General features: G+C 36.7%; 2 protein-coding genes across 5 annotated transcripts; both read left to right on the forward strand.

The window, feature by feature from the left end:
* Positions 1-11,088: 11,088 nt before the first annotated feature.
* On the forward strand, positions 11,089-15,032 carry LOC101249047 (uncharacterized). 4 transcript variants are annotated; one of them, XM_004251639.5, is made up of 6 exons: positions 11,089-11,225; positions 11,894-12,059; positions 12,921-13,073; positions 13,164-13,339; positions 13,476-13,582; positions 14,772-15,032. In XM_004251639.5, exons 2-5 carry the CDS (start codon positions 11,919-11,921, stop codon positions 13,564-13,566), a joined length of 561 nt encoding a protein of 186 aa, XP_004251687.1. In that variant the 5' UTR covers positions 11,089-11,225; positions 11,894-11,918; the 3' UTR covers positions 13,567-13,582; positions 14,772-15,032. The 4 variants fall into 4 exon arrangements, with proteins under 4 accessions (XP_004251687.1, XP_010313768.1, XP_010313767.1 ...); XM_010315466.4 differs by having other exon boundaries at positions 14,824-15,032; XM_010315465.4 differs by having other exon boundaries at positions 11,188-11,309.
* A 978-nt stretch (positions 15,033-16,010) lies between these two features.
* Positions 16,011-20,423, forward strand: LOC101248747 (mediator of RNA polymerase II transcription subunit 20a). Its single transcript, XM_019211666.3, has 5 exons — positions 16,011-16,279; positions 16,376-16,518; positions 17,396-17,577; positions 19,340-19,429; positions 19,981-20,423. Exons 1-5 carry the CDS (start codon positions 16,266-16,268, stop codon positions 20,221-20,223), a joined length of 672 nt encoding a protein of 223 aa, XP_019067211.1. The 5' UTR covers positions 16,011-16,265; the 3' UTR covers positions 20,224-20,423.
* The last annotated feature ends 138 nt before the right edge of the window (positions 20,424-20,561 follow it).

Genomic DNA, 20,561 nt, shown 5'->3' on the forward strand with positions numbered 1-20,561 from the left:
CATTTGTAGCTTGGGGAATGGATGTCATCGGCCCTATAGAACCGGCCGCTTCCAATGGACACAGATTTATTTTGGTTGCCATCGGTTATTTCACCAAATGGGTGGAAGCAGCCTCTTACAAATCGATAACCAAGAAAGTGGTGGCCGACTTTGTCCGCAACAATCTGATCTGCCGATTTGGAGTTCCAAAATCCATCATCACTGATAACGGTGCAAATCTCAACAGTCATATGATGAAAGAGATATGAGAACAATTTAAGATTATTCACCGAAGGTCAACTGCTTATCGCCCTCAAATGAACGGAGCTGTAGAGGCCGCCAACAAGAACATCAAGAAGATTCTGAGGAAAATGATTGACAAGCAGCGGGGTTGGCATGAAATGTTGCCATATGCTCTACTGGGTTATCGAACGACGGTCAGAACATCAACTGGGGCTACTCCATACTTGCTAGTATACGGAACAGAAGCAGTCGTACCTGTTGAAGTCGAGATACCGTCACTGAGGATCATCCAAGAAGCTGAGCTAAGTAACGCTGAGTGGGTTAGCAAACGGATTGATCAACTAGCCTTGATTGATGAAAAGAGGATGGTTGCTGTTTGTCATGGCCAGTTGTATAGACAAAGAATGACTCGCGCTTTTCACAAAAGAGTAAGAGCCAGAAATTTTGAAGTTGGTCAGTTGGTTCTTAAGCGTATTTTTCCTCATCAAGACGAGTACAAAGGAAAGTTCGCACCAAACTGGCAAGGTCCTTACATGGTCCGCAAAGTACTATCTGGAGGTGCTTTAGTCTTGTCAGAGATGGATGGCGCTGTGTGGACCAAACCTATCAACTCAGATGCTGTCAAGAGATATTACGCGTGAAGTTCGTTTTGCATTTCCCATCATTTATTTGTAATCTTCTGTTTGCTTGTATTTGTTCGAATTTGAATTCTTATCCCTCTTGTAATGAACTACGTCTGACCTGAATTCTCGAGAACGAGATACGTAGGCGGCCTATGTCGGCTTCGGTCACCCCATTTATTCCCCTTGATTATTCCTTGTGTTGGAACTACGTTTGACCTAATTCCTGCCTCAACGGGATACGTAGGCGCCACAACGGCTCGGTCATATACTCAGAAGATTTCCATTTCTCTCCATAATGGAAACTGGGACAGAATTTTTGAGAGGATCTCAAAAATTCATTTGAAGTTGGACTTCTTTAACAAGTCAAAACAGAAGACCAAATTCTACGACCTGAACTATGTTCGACCTGAATTCTCAAGAATGAGATACGTAGGCGGCCTTTGTCGGCTTCGGTCGGTTTCTTTGTAAATTTTATTCTTGTTAACCTTTAAGGGGAACTACGTTTGACCTGATTCCTGCCTCAACGGGATACATAGGCGCCACAAGGGCTCGGTCATATCTCTCGTAAGATTTCTATTTCCCCCTTCTACAATAGAAACTGGGACAGAATTTTTGAGAGGGACTCAAAAATTCTCCAAAAGGAACCTTCTCCTCAGCGGATCAAACTAAAGACATTTCGAGTTTGCGACTGGGACAGAATTTTTGAGAAGATCTCAAAATTCCGAGATTTGTTCGGTTACAATGGAAAGATGAGCAAGATACTAAACTGGGACAGAAATTTTGAGGATGGCCTCGAAATTTCGTCATGGGACTTCCCCACAAGTCCGGAATGCCTCTGAAATTCATTCGACAAGCGTCGGACTCAAAGAAGCTCGTTAAGCCTGACATGACATGACTTGGCATTGACTTTTTCGAGATGCTATTTCTTAAAAAATTTCTTGCTTCTCTTAAAAATTTCCCTTTTATATTTCATCTGTTTTGGTATAAGATATTTTCTTATCCATCAAGAGTCGGAAAATCGGGAAATCAACCGAGGACGTCAAGACAAGGAGCAAACAATCGACACAGATCAGTATGTTTAAAATTGACAATTTTTCTGTGGATGCAGGTTTATAGCTTCACTTTGAAATCGGCCGAATTCTTCCGACTGATGAATACGGAGAAGGAGAAGACTATCTCCAAAGCCGGTGATTTTATTGAAAGCAAGAAGCATTTCATATCTTTATGCCAAGATGTTTGTGAATGTGTTTGTTTATTTCAAGCCATTCCCCAATACATGAAATTTACAAAGTGCCTGGCCAGATTCAAAGGTGGATCAAAAGGGAATCTCAGCAAAGATTTCACGATTTCTATAGAAGACGCTATTTGCATTGCGTTATCAAAGCAAGATGATTATTGTCGATCAAGACAATGCATTACCTCAGAAGAGACAGCTATGCAGTTATTATTTTTATCATTATCGATCAAGTCGATATATTATTTGGAGGTCGTCTTGCCGTTACTATTCACGGGGGCAATATAAATAATTATGCATGACGAGAAGATTTCATGCCTCGTCAAAATTTATACATCGCGAGAAGAATTTATGCCTCGCTGGAAATCATGCATCGCGGAAATCATGCATCGCGGAAATCATGCATCGCGAGTCAATAATCATGCATGACGAGAAGATTTCATGCCTCGTCAAAATTTATACATCGCGAGAAGAATTTATGCCTCGCTGGAATTCATGCATCGCGGAATCATGCATCGCGAGTCAATAATCATGCATGACGAGAAGATTTCATGCCTCGTCGAAATTTATACATCGCGAGAAGAATTTATGCCTCGCTGGAAATCATGCATCGCGGAATCATGCATCGCGGAAATCATGCATCGCGAGTCAATAATCATGCATGACGAGAAGATTTCATGCCTCGTCAAAATTTATACATCGCGAGAAGAATTTATGCCTCGCTGGAATTCATGCATCGCAGAATCATGCATCGCGAGTCAATAATCATGCATGACGAGAAGATTTCATGCCTCGTCAAAATTTATACATCGCGAGAAGAATTTATGCCTCGCTGGAAATCATGCATCGCGGAATCATGCATCGCGGAAATCATGCATCGCGGAAATCATGCATCGCGAGTCAATAATCATGCATGACGAGAAGATTTCATGCCTCGTCGAAATTTATACATCGCGAGAAGAATTTATGCCTCGCTGGAATTCATGCATCGCGGAAATCATGCATCGCGAGTCAATAATTATGCACGACGAGAAGATTTCATGCCTCGTCAAAATTTATGCACGACGAGAAGAATTCATGCCTCGTCAAAATTTGCACATCGCAAGAAGATTTTATTCTTCGCTGAAAGTTATGCATCGCGAGAAGATTCATATCTCGCAGGAATTTACGTATCGCGGGAAGATATTCATGACCCGCAAGAAGACGTACTTGGATAAAGAAAGAGCAATACTTATCCATTGGCCTCGACTGCATTATGTTATTTCTTATAAAAATAAACATCATGGAGAGCATCGAAGATGACAACAAAAGAAACATCAATATCGCATCAGCATTTATTTATTTATTTCGACATCAAGTATGGAATACATTGAAGATGATATTGCAAAACACAAGGCATAAACTTTATTTGCTGGACGTCAGACCGATCGAGTCGACGTCGAACATGGAAGAGAACAATGAAGTGTCGACATGGTAAAAGACACTGTCTCCCATCCTAATTGCATTTTTTAAGCTGACGAGTTTTATCTCAGTCTTTGTCGAGAGCATCCAAAAGGATGAATTCTCCAAAAACCACAGGTGCGGACGACATCAAAAAGGATGCAGCACAACGTGGAACTTTTCTTAGCAGCGAACTGGGACATAGTCCAAAGAGGAATGTCAAACTCTTAGGACGCGAGCAGAGGAGCGACTTCCACCACGATCGAACCACCCCTCTCGAGGCATACGGGTTTTCTCTAGTTCTGTCAGTTTCCGTCTTGCGTCCGGAAGTTTTGTTTTATCGGGGGCGAGTTTCCAATCTGAGTGACAATGCGCCAGGAGCTTTGGAAATTATGTCCGTGTAAGTTCTTACCTATGGATGTGAAGAGCTCCACATTCATGGCTAAGAGGTTACAAGCCTCTTTTTCATACTCGTTTAATGTGTCACTCGTCCAAAACCGAAGGTTAGCTAGCATAATAGTTTTCCTTTTCCAACGATCTAGTCGAACTACACACAGCCTGATTCCGAAGGTTTAAGGGTATGTAGGCGGATTCAATGTTGAAAACTCGGCTGTATTCCAACATTCGCTCTCGAATTCTATTCTCGAGCATTTCGATACCTTCATAATTCGGTGTCGAGGTGGCTTTTGATTCTTTGAAATCGTGCGGTAAATCAAGCTTATCGAACTACGAGTGGCCTGAATTCCCATATAGCCTGAGATATGTAGGAGACCCGTTTGCAAGGGTTCGGCCATAATTCCTAAACTCTTTGTCAAATCCTTCTGTTTAAAAACGAATGGAGTTGGTCAAAATTGGTTCGGTCAACTTCATTTTCCTCGAGTTGCTTGCATCAACCCAAGTAAAATGAGGGACAGTTGTTGACACCCAATTTTTGACCCGCGTTGGTATAAATTAATTATCGAGCTTCATGAGTTTTTAAATTATTTAAGTTAATTAGTTTTATAAGTCTTGCGAAAATTAAAAAAAAATATATAAAAAAAAAATATGTATATATATATATATATATACATATATATGTATATGTATATGTATGTATGTATGTATATCTTAAGTTTGGAAAGTATTCTATTAAACTAGTTTACTTTAAATCACAACTATATTTTGAATCTTTATTTTATAATCTAAGTAGTTATGTTGCTAAATAAATAGGCTCGTTAATTAATTAATACAAATTCGTTTATTTAATGCTTAACGAGTTTATCATTTTTATTTAATCCAACTCATTGCCCCTTCAAGCACATCTAAAACGTTTGGGCCTCTTTCCTCTTATTCTTAATGGCCCAAACCCTTTAATCCCAACCCATTTCCTTTTGTTACCATCAGCCCACTCTTATTCCCAACCCAATTACACCTCAGGCCCATCTCCCTTTAATTTTAACCCAACCCAAACCCCCTAATTTCCTACCCGACCCAGCCCCAAATCTCTTGACCCGCTCCGACCCAGCTCCCCTTCCCTCTTCCCCCCTTCCTCACGCCCCTTTCCCCAGAACAGGTGCAGACGCGAAAAAAAAAAATTCAGAACCCACGCGACCCCCACGCTCTCTCCCTCATCTCCCCACGCTCTCGCACTCTCGTCCTCTCTCCTCTCCTTCCCTCTCTCCCGCGTCTCACGCCCACGCTCGCTCTCTCCTTTCCCTCTCGGCAGAACCCAGAAAAACAGACGTCACTTCCTGCAAACGCCAACAACCCCACGTTCTTCTCCTTTCCCCTCCATTTCGCGACTCGCCAACAACCCCGCAGAAACCCATACCCTGTCGAGCAGGTCTGCGAAACGTCGTATGTCACCCTCGCCAACACGCAATGGCCATGTGGGTTTTGACCCAAAGGGATTTCGATTTTGAGTTCAAAAAATGGGCGAAAAATCGTATCACCGACCCTACATAAACCCCTCCCATCTTCATAAAAAGGGGGTTTTTTTTTTACGAAAAGGAAGGGGATTTTTTCATCGAAAATTCGAAAAAGTAGAACTTGGGTGGGACATTTGGTCAAAATTAAGGCTGAATCTTTGGTCGAAACTTTTGGAAGCAATTTGAGGTTGGAGATTTCTGGACGAGAAGAAACTGTTTCGTCGAGTGTCGTTGCGACGTTCTTGTTCGAACGAGCGAAGCAGAGGGTGATTTCGGGTTCGTGATAGTGGTGCTCCGCCTGCTCGCTGTTCCTGTTTCGCTGCACTTAAAGAGGTAACACCCATCTTGACCCTCGACTCTTAGTTGTATTTGCTGTTTGTACGTTAGTGTTTAGGTTGGTCCTAGCTGCTGTGAATTTGTTGTATTGCAGAAGTTGTTTGAAATTCGTGGTTTTGTCTTGTCTTCGCTTGATTTTGTCGCAACTTCCTATATTTGATAAAGTTTTAAAGGGAACGAACGGTGTGTTTGGGGTATTTCGATCCGCCGAGTCTGTTTCTGCTCGTTTCCTACTTCTTCCTCCTGTTTGTATTCGTACATGAATTAGTCTAAGGGAATCCTTCGTTATTCTGCTTATAATGAGTTGTAGATGTTACCCGTTTGGTCGAAGTGAAATCCAATTTCACTTCAAACTCTTCTGTCATCATCTTTATTGTTATTTCTTCTTTTGTTTTTCTTTCACTTTGATGTCAAACTGATGTGATGATGGGTTCGACAGAAGCGAAGTAGTGCATTGAATGATAATAGTGATGTCTTATTTTGGAGTTTTGTCCTTTTTCTTTGTTGTTAGTTCGACAAGTCAAATTTTAAATTCAAAGATTGCCATATACATGCCTTGTTCTGTGAAATTGAAAGTTCATTGTTTGGTTGGGTAAGTAAAATCGCCTCAATATAGTTATTTACCTTGGGTCGACTCGCATTTGTCATTACTTTTCTCTTCTGTCGTCTCTTTCATGTTGCGCTAGTCCGACCTTTCTTGTTACATGTTGTCGTGTGTCTATTGATCCGATTAGATACTATCCATGGATATGCATTTTCTATTAAGTTAGTTTGTTTTCTTGTATATGTGCCCGTTGAATCGAATATTAATTCCTTTTGTTTATTGTGTGGCATGTAAAATCCGTTTGAGTTCACCACGAACTCTCCTTCTCCGTATCTCGAGAGAGTCGTAAAGACTCATAGTCTTTTACCAAGCAAGACAACCTTAAGAGAGGCGTACAAGTCATGAAGTTGGAAGGAGAATCCAAAGTGGATTAGAAGACGTTTCTTTATTTTGTTTCCGTATTTTATTTTGTAATGGGCATAAGCCCTTGTCATTTTCCTTTCCTTATTCCTCTTATATTTTATCTTGTAATGTTTAGACTTGGACAGGTGGCAAAATGGGTCGAAACACCCAAAAACAGGTGGGTCCAAAACTCGGTCAAGGCGAACAGTACCCGAGTTTGGACCCAAAAATCTCTCTCTCTCTCCTTATTACTTGCTTATGTGCGTTGTTTAAAGTATCGTTAGTGTTAGGACTAGAAAAATCCAAATCTCCTTCGAAACGCCTTTCTATTTTATCAAGCTAAAACTAAGTCTTAAAACATTGGACGTTTCAAATTCACTAGTTCGTTTAGAGTTTAAAATTTAAAAAGTTTAACTTTAAAAGAATCTCAAAAACAATAAGTATTTCAACTTTTAGATTTGTCCAAATAAAGCTCTAATAAAGGTTCAACTTCAAATTCGCAAAAGGTTAAAAAGTAGTCAAATAAGTTAATCGCCGGAAAACCGTGTTTAACGGAGTATCTTAGGTGCCTTACACCTTCCTAAGACACTAATAAGAATCCCGAACCCTTAAAAAATGTTTCAAAATAATTGTTCTGTTTAGGTTGTTTAGAAGCAAAGTTTTCTTGATTTTTCTTAAAAATTAAGTGGCGACTCCTAAAAGTCGAAAAACAAACTCTTTTCGAAAATCACCCATTTTTCGATAAAACATAGACGTCCGTTAAGACTTTAGCAATGAACACAATTCATACCGAGGGAAAAATGGGCTTATTTTAAAGTTCAAACGGGCCCTAAAGCTAGTAAAAGCAGAGTTTGTCGATTTTCATGTGCTATATAATCCATGGATATTTTGTGATCTGGAATACCAAAAAAAATGGCGAAAAGTTTTCATGCACGTCCGTAAAGACCTTAGTAATGGACGCGATTCGTTCCGCAGGGAAAATAAACTTATTTTAAAGTTCAAACGAGCTCCAAAGGAGATAAATGAATTTTGTTGATTTTCATATGCTATAGTCCATGGATTTTTTATAATATAGAATTCCTGAAACAAAATGAACGAAATTTTTCATGGAAGTCTGTTAAGAGCTTAACAATGGACCTAGTTTGTTCTGAAGGGAAAACAGATGCATTTTCAAGTTCAACCGAGCTCCAAAGCAGGTAAACGCAAAATTTATCGATTTTCATGTGCTATACTCCATGAATTTTTTTGTGATGTGAAATTTCGAAACAAAAATGGCCGAAATTTTTCATGGACGTCCGTTACGACTTTAGCAATGGACCCAGTTCGTCCCGCGGGAGAAATAGACGCATTTTAAAGTCAAAACGAGCTTCAAAGTAGGTAAAAGCAGATTTTGTCGATTTTCATGTGTTATAATCCATGGATTCTGTGTTATGAAATTTTTCGAAACAAAATGGCCGAAATTTTTCATGGACGTCCATTAAGACCTTAGCAATGGACCAGTTTGTTTCGTAGGGAAAACGAAGGCATTTTAATGTTCAAACGAACCTCAAAGAAGGTAAGCGTAAATTTTACTGATTTTCTTGTGCTATTGCCCATGAATTTTCTGTGATCTGAAATTTCCGAAACAAAATGACTGAAATTTTGTTTTCATGGACGTCCGTTAAGACCTTAGCAATGGACCCAATTCGTCCCGCGGGAAAAACTGACACATTTTAAGTTCAAACAAGCCTCAAAACAGGTAAACACAAATATTACTGATTTTCATGTGTTGTAGTCCATGAATTTTTTGTGATATGATCAAAGCAGATGACATTAATATTTAGAAAACCTACTCAAAATGTCATTACCTTTCTATTGGTCAACGATGGACTTGATCTTACTTTTGCTAAGTTTGTTGAGATCAGTAATTAGCTAGTTTGCTATCTTATAAAAGAAAATGATTATCTGATTTACTTAATCATTTGATTCTCATGAATTCCATCTAAAAGTTAAGAAAGAATATGAAATTGAGAAGTTATTTATCTCAGACTTATAACACTTTTTTCTTTCGATAACACCATTTTTTGGAGCCTTCCACCTAATATGTGAAGAAAAATTAGCATAAGCACTAAGTTACCAACAAATCAACTAAGCTATTGAACATTTCAATCACAAATCTCATGGTCATGAAAAGGTTATAAGAAAGGCAAATACTTATAATTTTCCTTTTAGTGGCAATTAATTTTGTGGCAATAAATATTGCGGACAAAAACATTTACCGACATTTAATCTATTGTCATTACATCTAATATCGCTAAAGTCTTAAACGACAATTATTTATCATTTATTATTGCCGCTAAAGGTAAATACTTCTAGCGGCATTTATTATTGCCAGTAAAATCACCTTTAAAATGTGATATCAAATATATTTTGAGCAAAAATGCAACAAACATGTTTAACCACACTTTTATAGCATCAAAAATAAAATAAAAATATGAGAAACATATATATATATTTTTTTGGTAACTAAACTTTTTATTTATCACCCTAGATGAATATATTACAAAACATTAGCCAGTAATAACTCTATTGGCTAGCTTTTTGACAAGAAACTCAAAGAAAACACAACTAATAGATTGTCAAGGGAACATATTATTAAGATGTTGTTTTGCACTAATCTTCAAACACCTCAACATGTTTTGATGTTGCAGATATAAACCACTTCTTTGGCCCTGCAATCACAAAAAGTATGGCCATATGTGTCCTGATCCATGGTGCATCGTTTGCTTATGGATCAGGACACGTATGGTCAAACCATGCCATGGACCCTGGCTTGGTTTATGACTTAGCAGCGAGCGCCATAAAAAGGTTTAGAGTTAGTTAGTTTAGTTTGTAAATTAATTAAGCAGTAGGGTAGAGAGGTAATACTCACGCTTCTTGAGTTGTTGAGTATATATAAACGGCATATTTCATAAACATGACCTTTAACTTGGCTTCGAATCACATTTATGTCCTTCAACTTTGGGCGTGCACAAGTAGACACTTAAACTTGTATAAAGTTGAACAAATAGACACACATGTCATCCTACATGTCATTTTTTGTCCAATGTGGTGTCCTAGGATTCATGAGTTTATTTATTTAAAAGTTGGATAGTTAAAGTGTCTGTTTGTGCATATAACACGATCACGAATAATATACAAGGCACGCAGATGGCAAGCAAGATATTATCCTTAAAGGTGGAAGAATGGAGCTTCAGGATCACAAGGCATGGTAAGAAATCTTTCACAAAAATCAGAAAATGTGCTGAATGGACAACCTTCATCGACCATCGACAACTTCCCCATGGTTCATATAGCTAATCGGCATTGAAACAACACACAGATACACCTTCAGCTGAAAAGGTTTTCTTTGCAGATACCTTTCGTCATACTTTTGGGATATAGGTGGCTCTGCCGTCCAAAAACTAGAACATATATACCCTTTATATTAACTGACATAGACGTGTCATGATCTTATCTACCGACCCGACATCGAATCGATGGATAAGATTTAATCTTCCGTTAGAGTGACCTTAATGGAGGACAAGATGTTGGAAGCAAGGTTGGAACAGTTCGGATTGACATGTGAAGAGGAGTTGCACTAGTGGAGAGGTGTGAGAGATTGGTTATGAATTATTGCACAAGAGGTAGAGATTGATCGAAGAAATACTCAAAAGAAGTGATTAGACAAGACATGACGCAACTCTAGCTGACTAAGGAAACAACCTTAGATAGAATATTACGGAGAACACATATGGGTAGATAGATAATTAGTTAGGTAGTTGTGAGTTATTTTGCTTAGTCTGTAATAATAGTTAATAGTTTATCTTTGAGGGTCTTGTTATTATTTATTTAGTTAGATAGTGTGTTTGTCATACTTGTTTAGCATTTTTGTCTTGCCTTCTTCATTTTCAAATTATTTTTGTAATGTTTTTATTTGAGTTGAAGGTCTATCGGAATCTTTCTATTTTGTAATGATGATAAGGTTTGTGCACACATTATTCTTTGTATATTTCACTTGCGAAATTTTATAGAATATCTAATTGTTGTATTGGTGATTATTGTAATAGTGATGATCGATGTCAATGATCGTAGTAGTTGTCGTTGATAAGGTTTGTGGAGACACCATCCTCCTTATACTCCACTTATTCCTTTCTTTAATAGATACTCTCATATATAAAATAAATCTTTAACGACACGATACGATACAATATAATTTATCTAACAAAACCATCCAAATAAGATGTTAATGATCCAGAGTCCGGGCCAGTTTTAGCTACTATATTGTATTGTTGATTTGTATAGTGTATATTTTTATTTTTTTTTTATTTTTTGATTTTTGACAAATTATAATATATATATAGTTAATGCATATTTTTTAGTTATTTTTATGTAAATAAAAAATAACTATATTTATTATTAATTAAAACTAAACCCTTTTTTATAATTCTTAAAGTTCAAATTCACTCTCTTCTCTCTCCGTTGCAGTTATCCTCAAGGTATTTACTTGCTATATGCAGAACCCCTTTTCTGTGTAACCCTTCTGTCATATTTTCCTCCTAGCATCAAGATTTGATGAAAAAGTATGAATTAATACATAAAGAAATCATTTTTATGTGTGAAGAGTTGTAGCAGATAGTTATGGCTGTTTAAATTGATTCTTGACATATAAAGTTTGATGAACAAGTTTAAATAGGAGTATAGAATATCATTTGTATGTGTAGGAATATGATTTTGAGGTGTTTGGTCTTTGGATTGATTTTTCTTTTTTTTGTGTGTGGGGTGGGGGGGCATTTGCAGTTTGGACTTTGGATTGATTCTTGGCCTAAAAATTTTGATGAACAAGTATGAAATTGATATTGGGGGGGGGGGGGGGGGAATAATCTTTTTGTGTAAAGATTTGATTTTTAGGTGTTTGGGTCTTGACCCATTTGTAGTTGAATAGGTTGTGAGGATGGATTCAATTAAAGCAAGTATGAATTGATGTATAGAGAAATCACTTTTAAGTGTAAAGATTTGATTTTGTGGCATTTGGATGCTGACCTGGTTGCAGTTTGATTTAATACTGGCATTAAGTTTTTGAACTAGTACAAATTTAACATATAAAGCAATCTTTTGATGTGTAGCACTTTGATTTTGAGGTGGTTGGTTGTTGATTCATTTGCAGTTTGAATTGATTCTCGGGTACGAGAATGGAGGAGGGCGGTTTGAGTCAAAGTGGAGAAGAACCTAAATCATGGGATGAGCTTTACAATGTCAATCTGATGCCTTCGGAGATTTTTCTCAAGTTCAGAAAAGAAATTGAGGGCTATCGAGTTGGTGTTAACTTGGAGGTACTGATTTCTCACTAACCATCTATATTAAGTTATCAACAACAAACCCAATGTAAGAGGGTAGAGTGTACTCGCTGACCATCTATATTCTTCCTTGATGCTTCCTTTGTAAATTAGTTTAGTGGGACAATTGTATAAAAAAGTTTCAAGTCGTTTTTGGGTTACTTTGAGCTTAACTCGGATAAATTACACTTGTTAGTATGTGTCAATACGAATGAGCAATCATCTATTCCTTGGATGGAGATGGAGCAATTTACTTTTGCAAACACAATAAGTATTTATGTCATAGTTATTCAACAATAACTATCTCCAAAGTTGCGATTGGCTATATGAATCCGCACTTGTATTACTCGATTTAAGCTTTTGCAAACAGAGTAAGTGTTGAATGGTTGTGATTGGCTATATGAATCCTCACTTGCCATGTCACTCGATCTAAGCTTATCTCAGTGCTTGAGCATGTCCAAAATGTTTTATATTGTGAGGAATTATCAAAAGTTGACTTGTTTTGTGTTGACTATGAACCAATCGCAACTCTTCATGCAAGTTTGAGACTGGCAATATGAGCAAACTCAAATATATAGAGTTTGCTATCGTTAATGATTGGATACTTTACAAATAATCTGTTGTGAGATGGTTGTTGGGTGATATGCGATCTGCTTTATTCTAGTCAATTCGTTAGTATAAAAGTTAATGCACAATTCTGAAATCTGAATTGTAGTATGCAAATTTACTGCTGTAACGCTGTAGTTGTTGCTGAAATCACCTGAAAGGACATTGAGAGCAAGCATTTTAACTTAGTGTCTCTGTTGGGTATTTCTGGTTTTAAGTTTTAACTCTTCTTTTATGATGCCTTTTGACTAGTTTTACAATGCCCCATACAATGAATATCTGGCTAAGTTGGTCTTAAAACCTTTAGCCCCTGAGCGGAGATGGAAGTTCATATATGAGCCTTTGAATCATGAAGTCCGCCTTCTTTCCAAGAAGATCCCGGTGACAAAATTTCTAAATCTTCAGGTTGAATTTTTTCACTTTGTTCCCTACACTATACTATTTCCGTTTCTTATCAGCATAAAAGTTATAGGGTAACCGTTTGAATTTATACAGGTTGGTGTAGGCCATAGCTTTAAGTTGCAGGCAACAGGTTGGAAATGGAAGCTCACGTCTTGTTTCGGCGGAGATGGTATCTCCAGCATCCGGAATAAAACATCGCTTGGATTATGTCCTGGTGTGGATTTCCGTTTTGGATGGAAAGCAGATTATGTATTTCCAGAAGTTACTGGGCAAGTTACTTTATCCTCATTTGCGCTTCACTTTAAAGAAACTCACCTGCTTAACGATATCTTACTGTAAGATATAAAACTGACCGAAACTTGGTGGCACTTTTACCTAACATGAAATTTTGGGCTTCTTTTTCAGGGCTTTAGGCACTGGTGAACCGTTGTTCAATATGAATTCTGGACGACTACAAGCGTCACTGGATAGAGTGGAGGCCATCTTTTCCCAATAAGCACAGCCCATTCTTGGTATCGTCCCTGCTTATGCCTTCTAATCATGTTGGACTTGGGTGTCACTCAATCTTCCTTCAAAATCATTCGGTGGTCTTTTATTTATCTGAATACTATGATATGAGGATTGCACAATAGAGCTGTCTCATCTTACTTTGCACGTAAACCATGCATCTGCACAGGAAAACATAAATCACCTTGACATTTTCATTTATGGAGTTTTAGACACCTCGAGGGACTTCTCTTGAATGTCTCCTTTCTACAGTACTGATCCCATTTAGTTGTTTGTTTCGACTTGGTTGATTGTGTCATTTTTCACTGAAATTACTTCATTATTACCGAACCTGTGCGTATCATCAGCAAGAACATTCTGGGAATTGGAAGGGGAACTTGCTGCCACTTTTTAGACCTTAGGAGCGGAGTTTTTATAACTTTACGTGGTCTACCAGATTATGGTCCTGAACTAGTTAAAAATTGTAGCAGCGCGCTGTTTTGTTAGAACTGTATAATAGCATTGGGTGCATAATATTGAACTCAATTGGTTGAGTGTTCAAGAGAGTGAACAACAAACGAGAGAGGGCTCGTAGGCCCCCCCCACCCCACCCCTCACTCTTCCCCACGCCTATTTGTTCACCTGAGATGTAGAACTCTTTTTTCTTTTTTTAATGAATAGATAGAGCCATGAATACATTGTGAAATATTGTAAAGGTAAATAGACTCTTTTCGCCCCCTTGTTGATGTCTGGTTGACACAATACCACATTTCACCAAGGAGTTTCTAACGAGCATATAGGAAAGAAGTATATAGCTCATAAAATGGAAGATATGATCAATCACTGTGGGTTGTACAGCCAAGATTGTACATCATAATGGGTCGTCTTTGACGGGGATGTTTTGTCAAATGATGCTCGTACTGTAAGTTTGATTATCTCGAGTTCTACTTTTACTGTAACATAGGATGCTATCATCAGGTTCTATCTTGAGAACACACTGAATGTACAGTAATGTTGAAGACATCGTAATTACAACAACAAACCCAGTGTTATCGCATAAGTGGAGTCCGGGGAGGCTAGAGTGTATGCAGACCTTACCTGTTTGTTTCTATATATATTTCGTGTTTGATTTATAGGGACATGTAAATCGATTGAAGTAGAATTTATCTTCATTTGACGATAATACATTTGGTTTATCCTGTGTTTCGTTTTTAGGACATGTTATTGATTGATATTGACATTTCCCAACAAATTATCGACCTCCTAGAAAATGTTGAAGAAATAATCGAGGGAGAGTTGGTTGACCACAGCTACACAAGAGTACCAAAGGAAGGAGGCAGAGGCGGAACCAGAATTTTTAGGCTCATGGCACATATTTCTTATTCTTCTTGCTAGATCTAAGAAGTCTATCACTATATTAGTTTTGAGGCAAAGAATTAGCCCAGATAATAAAGTGTGTTAATTTTCTCATTCAAATTTTCTCATTCAATTATTGTTGCTTTTGTTGTTTTTTTATGTGTATATTAACCCTTCAGATTGAAAATTTTGACTCCATTACTACTCATATCGTAATTTTTATGAGTTTATATGATAGATTGTTGGACTAATATGGTACTAACAATTAGTGCAAAATTATTGGTTTTTAATATGAAAAACTTACATAAATATACTACAATAAAAAAATATTTACCATTCATAACAATAATAAATTTTTCACTTATCAGTTTTAATTCATTTATAATACAATTTTAATGCATATTACAAAGAACAATTTATATTATTCACATATGATACAAGTTTTAGTGATGAATAATACATTTTTCACATATTTTAATATATTTATAATACAATTTGTCAAATTTTTACCAAACAATTATAATTCATATATATTGCATACATAATTCAGCTTTAATTCATATTACAGATTTTACATAATATTGCTATAAATAGTAATAAATAAAAAGTATCGATAAAATCAGTAATTATTTATTAAAATGTATCAATTTATAAAAAAATTTCTTTTAATATTTGCCCTCAAATTTTTTTTTTTACTTTTAATATTTTAAAGTAAAAAATAAGTGATCGAAATATCTTGGACACCTAAGTAACAAATAATTTTTGTTCAACATAAATTTATATTTTCATATCATAAGGTGAAAATTCAGTTCAGTACAAATTATTTCTCGTAAAAATCATAATTTAGTTCTTATAGAACTTTTGTTGAGCTAGATAAAAGTTCAATTTCAAACCCTTGTGATATACAATAAAATACTTATAACTAATAAAGCAAAATTCTCGATGTTATTATCTTAATTCATTTTTAATTGTTATATTTTATTTTTCAGAGTCGAACGACTATAATCTTAACTAATATCTTACCATGTATTTTTCCATCATATTAGTATATTAAAAAAATTGAAATTTATAATATCTTTTAAAATATTAAATTAATATAATCTATTTATTTTTCCTTTTTACTTTTTTCATATGTATTTTCAGGAATCACCTTAGTTCTTTCCACCGAGAAGAGCTGAAGGGATTTTCAGGTGTAAGTTCCTCCGGCGAACTTTCCGGTAAGAGGAAAGGGAATTTGGGGTTTAATTTTCTCCGGCGAACTTTCCGGTAAGAGGAAAGGGAATTTGGGGTTTAATTTTCTCCGGCGAATCTCCCGGTGAGAGGAAAAAGGGAACTGTTTCTGCAATCAACAGAATGCCAATCAAATGGTAAGGATTTTGAATTTCACTAAAAACTAAACGTTATTTGTTGATTTTGCTGTGTTAGATTAAGTAGTTTTAAGTGTACAATTTTTGTTTTGCTAGGGTTTTGCACTGGCAACCAAATGCAGGGACAACAGTGAACAGTCAAATACTGACAGAAGTATCTCAATGTGTTGAGAGCATTAATGGTGTTAAAGAAGGAAGGTGGAAAGACACTCTTAGTTTCTATAAACCCATGCTTAGAGGTATTTCATTGCTTAATAAACCATGTGGTTTAGTATCTTTGAATTTTTTGGGTTATAACTGTGATTTACTATAAAGGGGTGTTCTTTTTTAATTTGGACTCCTTAAAAAGATTGGATTTTTGTAAAGGTTTCATTTTCTATATGGTAAAATATTTTTATGCGAAGTAGTTTTGGAATGATTCGAGTCAAGAATTGAGTAAAATGGTCGAGGAGGATTCACATAACCGACCCCAAGTTTGTATAGTTAATTGATTGATTGTGCCTCTTTTGTGTGGCAGCCTTTCGGGAGAGTGGTAACTCATAGAGGAAATAGGGGTGGGATTGGGGGGAGCGTTTGAACATTTACAGGGTAATTATATTAAGGAAAATTAATATTTGGGCAAGGATGTGAAGATTTACTGAGTGAACATTCTAAAAGAAAAGTTAGGACTCCCTTTGAGTTGAGCAGCCTATAGTGAGGCTGAAAAAGGTGTCTTCTCCTTTGGCTTTTGGGAGAAAAACCCTGGCCTTCTAGGCTATATAACCGATGAACACATACATTGATATATATATATATATATGTTAGTATAAGTTTAAGATATTCATTTACAAGCTAGTTAGGCTTGCTTGATAATGCATATATTGTGTGTTAGTTTACCTGTTTGAATCTCGCATGTCTTTTTCTTATAATCAAGAAATCTCTTGATTGGCCCGCTTGTCTACTTATCCACTATAATACTTGGCTTTTGTCTGCGGTAAGCTTGAAACTGATGTCGTACATCTAACTTACACATTATGCATTGCCCTCTTTCCAGAAAACAACCTTGTATGTCATTTTTTGTGGGTACTTTTGCACATTAATAAGAGATTTGATAGTGGAGTGATTTTTTTTTATTAGTCGAACAAGCAAATTCACTGGAGTTTCCCCGAGATTTTCTGGGGATTTCACTTCAAGAACAGCCCAACAAGTATTACATGGTAATTAGAGGGCAACGGTTGATCATTGAAGCAGAGTCATCAATTCAGACGATAATGGAGAAGTTGCAGTCGTACAAAACGAGGGTGGCACTTAATTTTGAGGTTTGTATTACTGAGATTTGCAGATTATGGTTCTTACTGTAGGAGGATGATTAACTTATCTAGCTTTATCTACAACCTTGGCTTTGTTGTGAGTGATATCATCTGCATGCATTGTGCTTCAATGCTTTATGAAGATTGAAGAACCCTTTTTTTTAATGAAGTAAGTGATATATATAACATAGAGGGCATAGAGAAGAGGCAGAGGAATACAAAAGATGTGAATTTGACATCTCATTTACAAATGAGTGCTACAAAAACTATAGAGCTGACAAAAAACAAGGAAGAAAGTGCAACAAAACAAAAGAGCTAAGGAAATCCAAATGAAGAAGCCTATTGAAGTTGAAACCCAATCAAAACATCTGTTGTTCCTTTCTTTCGAAATACGCCAAAAAAATGCTAGCAGGTACCATTTTCCAGATTTTCCTGATGGAACTGTCAAGTTTCTTTGAGCCTCCAGCTCACATAGGCATCTCTGACAGAGAAGGGCATAGCACAGTATAATCCAAAAATATTAAAGAACATGTGCCAGATATCTGAAGCTACTGGACAGTGGAGAAAAAGGTGGTTTATAGATTCTGAGTTTGACTGACATATGAAGCACTTGTTGTCCAACTGCAGACCCCTTTTAGATAGGTTGTCTCGCATTAGGCAGGCATCGCTTAAGATGAACCAACTGAATCAGCACACTTTGGAAGGAAGTGTTGTTTTCCAAACTAGTTTCCAGGTCCACAAATTGATCAACATGTTGTTTGAGCACATATCAGCATAACCAGCCTTGACAGAGTACATTCCACTCTTAGAGCTTCCCCATTTCATTTTGTCCTGTTGAGAGCTGGTAGTGCATCTTTCCAGTAGTTTCAGCATTTCAAAGTAAACCTGCAGTTTCTTTCTAAGAATTGTGCTCCATGTATTGCCTTCTCTGCTTCGTGCAACCTAAGAGTCTGGATTCCTTGCTATGAAAAAGAGATTTGGAAAAGCATCCTTAAGTATTGTACCCCCTGCTCATTTTCTGTCCAAAACTTTGTGTTTGCCCCATCACCAATCTGAAAATGGACATCATTGGAGAAGGTTCCCCAAAGATTGTGAATGCTCTTCCATAATCATGTGCCATGAGGTGTGCTAAATGCTAATAGCTTTAGAGCACCAGTGACTGAATCTACCATCTTTTGCAATACTAATTTCTTTCCATAAGGCAGCATCATCTTATTTAAACCTTCAACTACATTTCATCACATGTTTTTGTTATTTAAGGGTAAGTCTTTGACCCCCCATTTCTCCAAGTGCTTTTGGAAATGTAACTTAAGTTCATTTCACCAGGTAAATCTTGTGACTAGGGCTATTTGCTTAACATAGAAGAACTTCCACACTTTTATATAATCATTTTACTTTATAAAAAGAGTGAAGATAGAAGAACTTCAAGATGATAATGTTTAACAGGCTACATGATGTTTCCCGAAATCATGTATCGATCATAAAAAAAAAGTTTCAATTCTTATAGAGTTGTGTCATCCAATTGGTTGGTCATTGGTCAACTATACTTTTTCAAACAGGACTCATTCTTTTGAACTGGTCAAGTCTGTTCCTTGCAATACCAAAAGTATTATATGTTGTGAATGTTGCTTGCTATCTATGGTGATTCTTAGAAGATATTTTTTGCAGACTTGTCATTGTTTTCCTTGCTTTGGTTTATCCTTCAGAATTCTAAAAAAGGACGGACTTAGCACTACTTCATAATACTCATTAGTGTATTTGACTTATATAGGGATTTCAGTATCAACTTGGTGACTTCCAGCTGCGAGTGGGGAAAGTTGTTACAATACACTCTGAGAACTTGAGGGGAATAGTTATGGAGGTATGAATACCTTTAGATATTTCTTCTCAATTGAATGCTTGTTATGTGGTTAAGCCTTTTTTTTTTGGAAAATGACTGTGTAGGATTTCTGTGATCTATTATGCTTTTAATTCTGCCTGGAGAGGAATTCGTTTATTGAGCTTTACTTGGAAAAATAATCACTATGCGTATCCTCCTCTTAATGCTAAAAGATGTGATGAAGCATGTTTTCGCATTAAAAGAAGCAGTGATGGAAAAAATGAAGGTACAATCAAATGGATGAGAATGAAGTCAATAGTTGGTATCTCTCGGGGCAGCATGCTTTAGGTATCACATATGACACTGTGTGGGAACTATCTTGTTGTCCAGCTGACCCCAATTTTGAATAAGGAGAGTTGCTATAGATCGATGGCTAGTCTAAAAATAGTCAAATTATACTGATGTTCTTCGAATGCTAATAGAGACGATAATTATCTCATCAGTATGTACTGTTAGATGGACTGATGTTGCCTAGTTCTTACCTTTCCAGTGTGTTGTGAGCATGCTGGCCTCAATGTTTGTTTCTTTTGTAGATGGAGTATCTTCCGATTTCCTCATGGGAGACATCGCACCAAATTATGGGTGAATTCTTCGACATATGGCAGGAAGCTCTTGGAAAACGATCATTACCAGGTCATTTTGTGCACGTTGAACCAAATTTTTCAGAGTATGGTCTCTCTGATCAATACACTTCACAGCACACAGCTGTACAGTATGCTAGCATCATGGCTCAAATGATAGCAACAGCTCAATCATCACAACCAATGAGAAATTAGAAAGTAGCATAATGTTCTGTTGACAGTATTAACATTTTGGCTTGGTACCTTTTGTATTCTCAACACACAAACATTAAAAGAAACTGTAGTGTTCTGTTAACCAGGTCATTATGATGCTACTACTGCTGCCTTATATAGAAAACCAATGTTGAAGACAGATCTATAAGTAGTAAGAAACTGAAGTGTTTCGTCGATTTTAACCTTGGCCACAAGTAACATAGAGATAACTGGTATCCAAGAGTGTGCTTTCTTTAAATTCTGCTTTATTCTTTGTCTGTTCAGGAGCAAATTTGGAATAAGCAGGTAAAACGCGATGTCGATGTATAGCTACTCCTTAT

This window comes from Solanum lycopersicum, chromosome 12 (genome assembly GCF_036512215.1).
Source record: "Solanum lycopersicum chromosome 12, SLM_r2.1".
Taxonomy (NCBI): Eukaryota; Viridiplantae; Streptophyta; class Magnoliopsida; order Solanales; family Solanaceae; genus Solanum; species Solanum lycopersicum.

Bases quoted from the DNA above. Each gene is read 5' to 3' on its own strand.
- LOC101249047 (XM_004251639.5), top strand. From the start codon at position 11,919: ATGGAGGAGGGCGGTTTGAGTCAAAGTGGAGAAGAACCTAAATCATGG. The intron at 12,060-12,920 runs GTACTGATTTCT...CCTTTTGACTAG, and splicing joins GAGTTGGTGTTAACTTGGAG to TTTTACAATGCCCCATACAA. The intron at 13,074-13,163 runs GTTGAATTTTTT...GAATTTATACAG, and splicing joins CAAAATTTCTAAATCTTCAG to GTTGGTGTAGGCCATAGCTT.
- LOC101248747 (XM_019211666.3), top strand. The intron at 16,519-17,395 runs GTATTTCATTGC...TTTTTTTATTAG, and splicing joins CTATAAACCCATGCTTAGAG to TCGAACAAGCAAATTCACTG. The intron at 19,430-19,980 runs GTATGAATACCT...TTTCTTTTGTAG, and splicing joins TGAGGGGAATAGTTATGGAG to ATGGAGTATCTTCCGATTTC.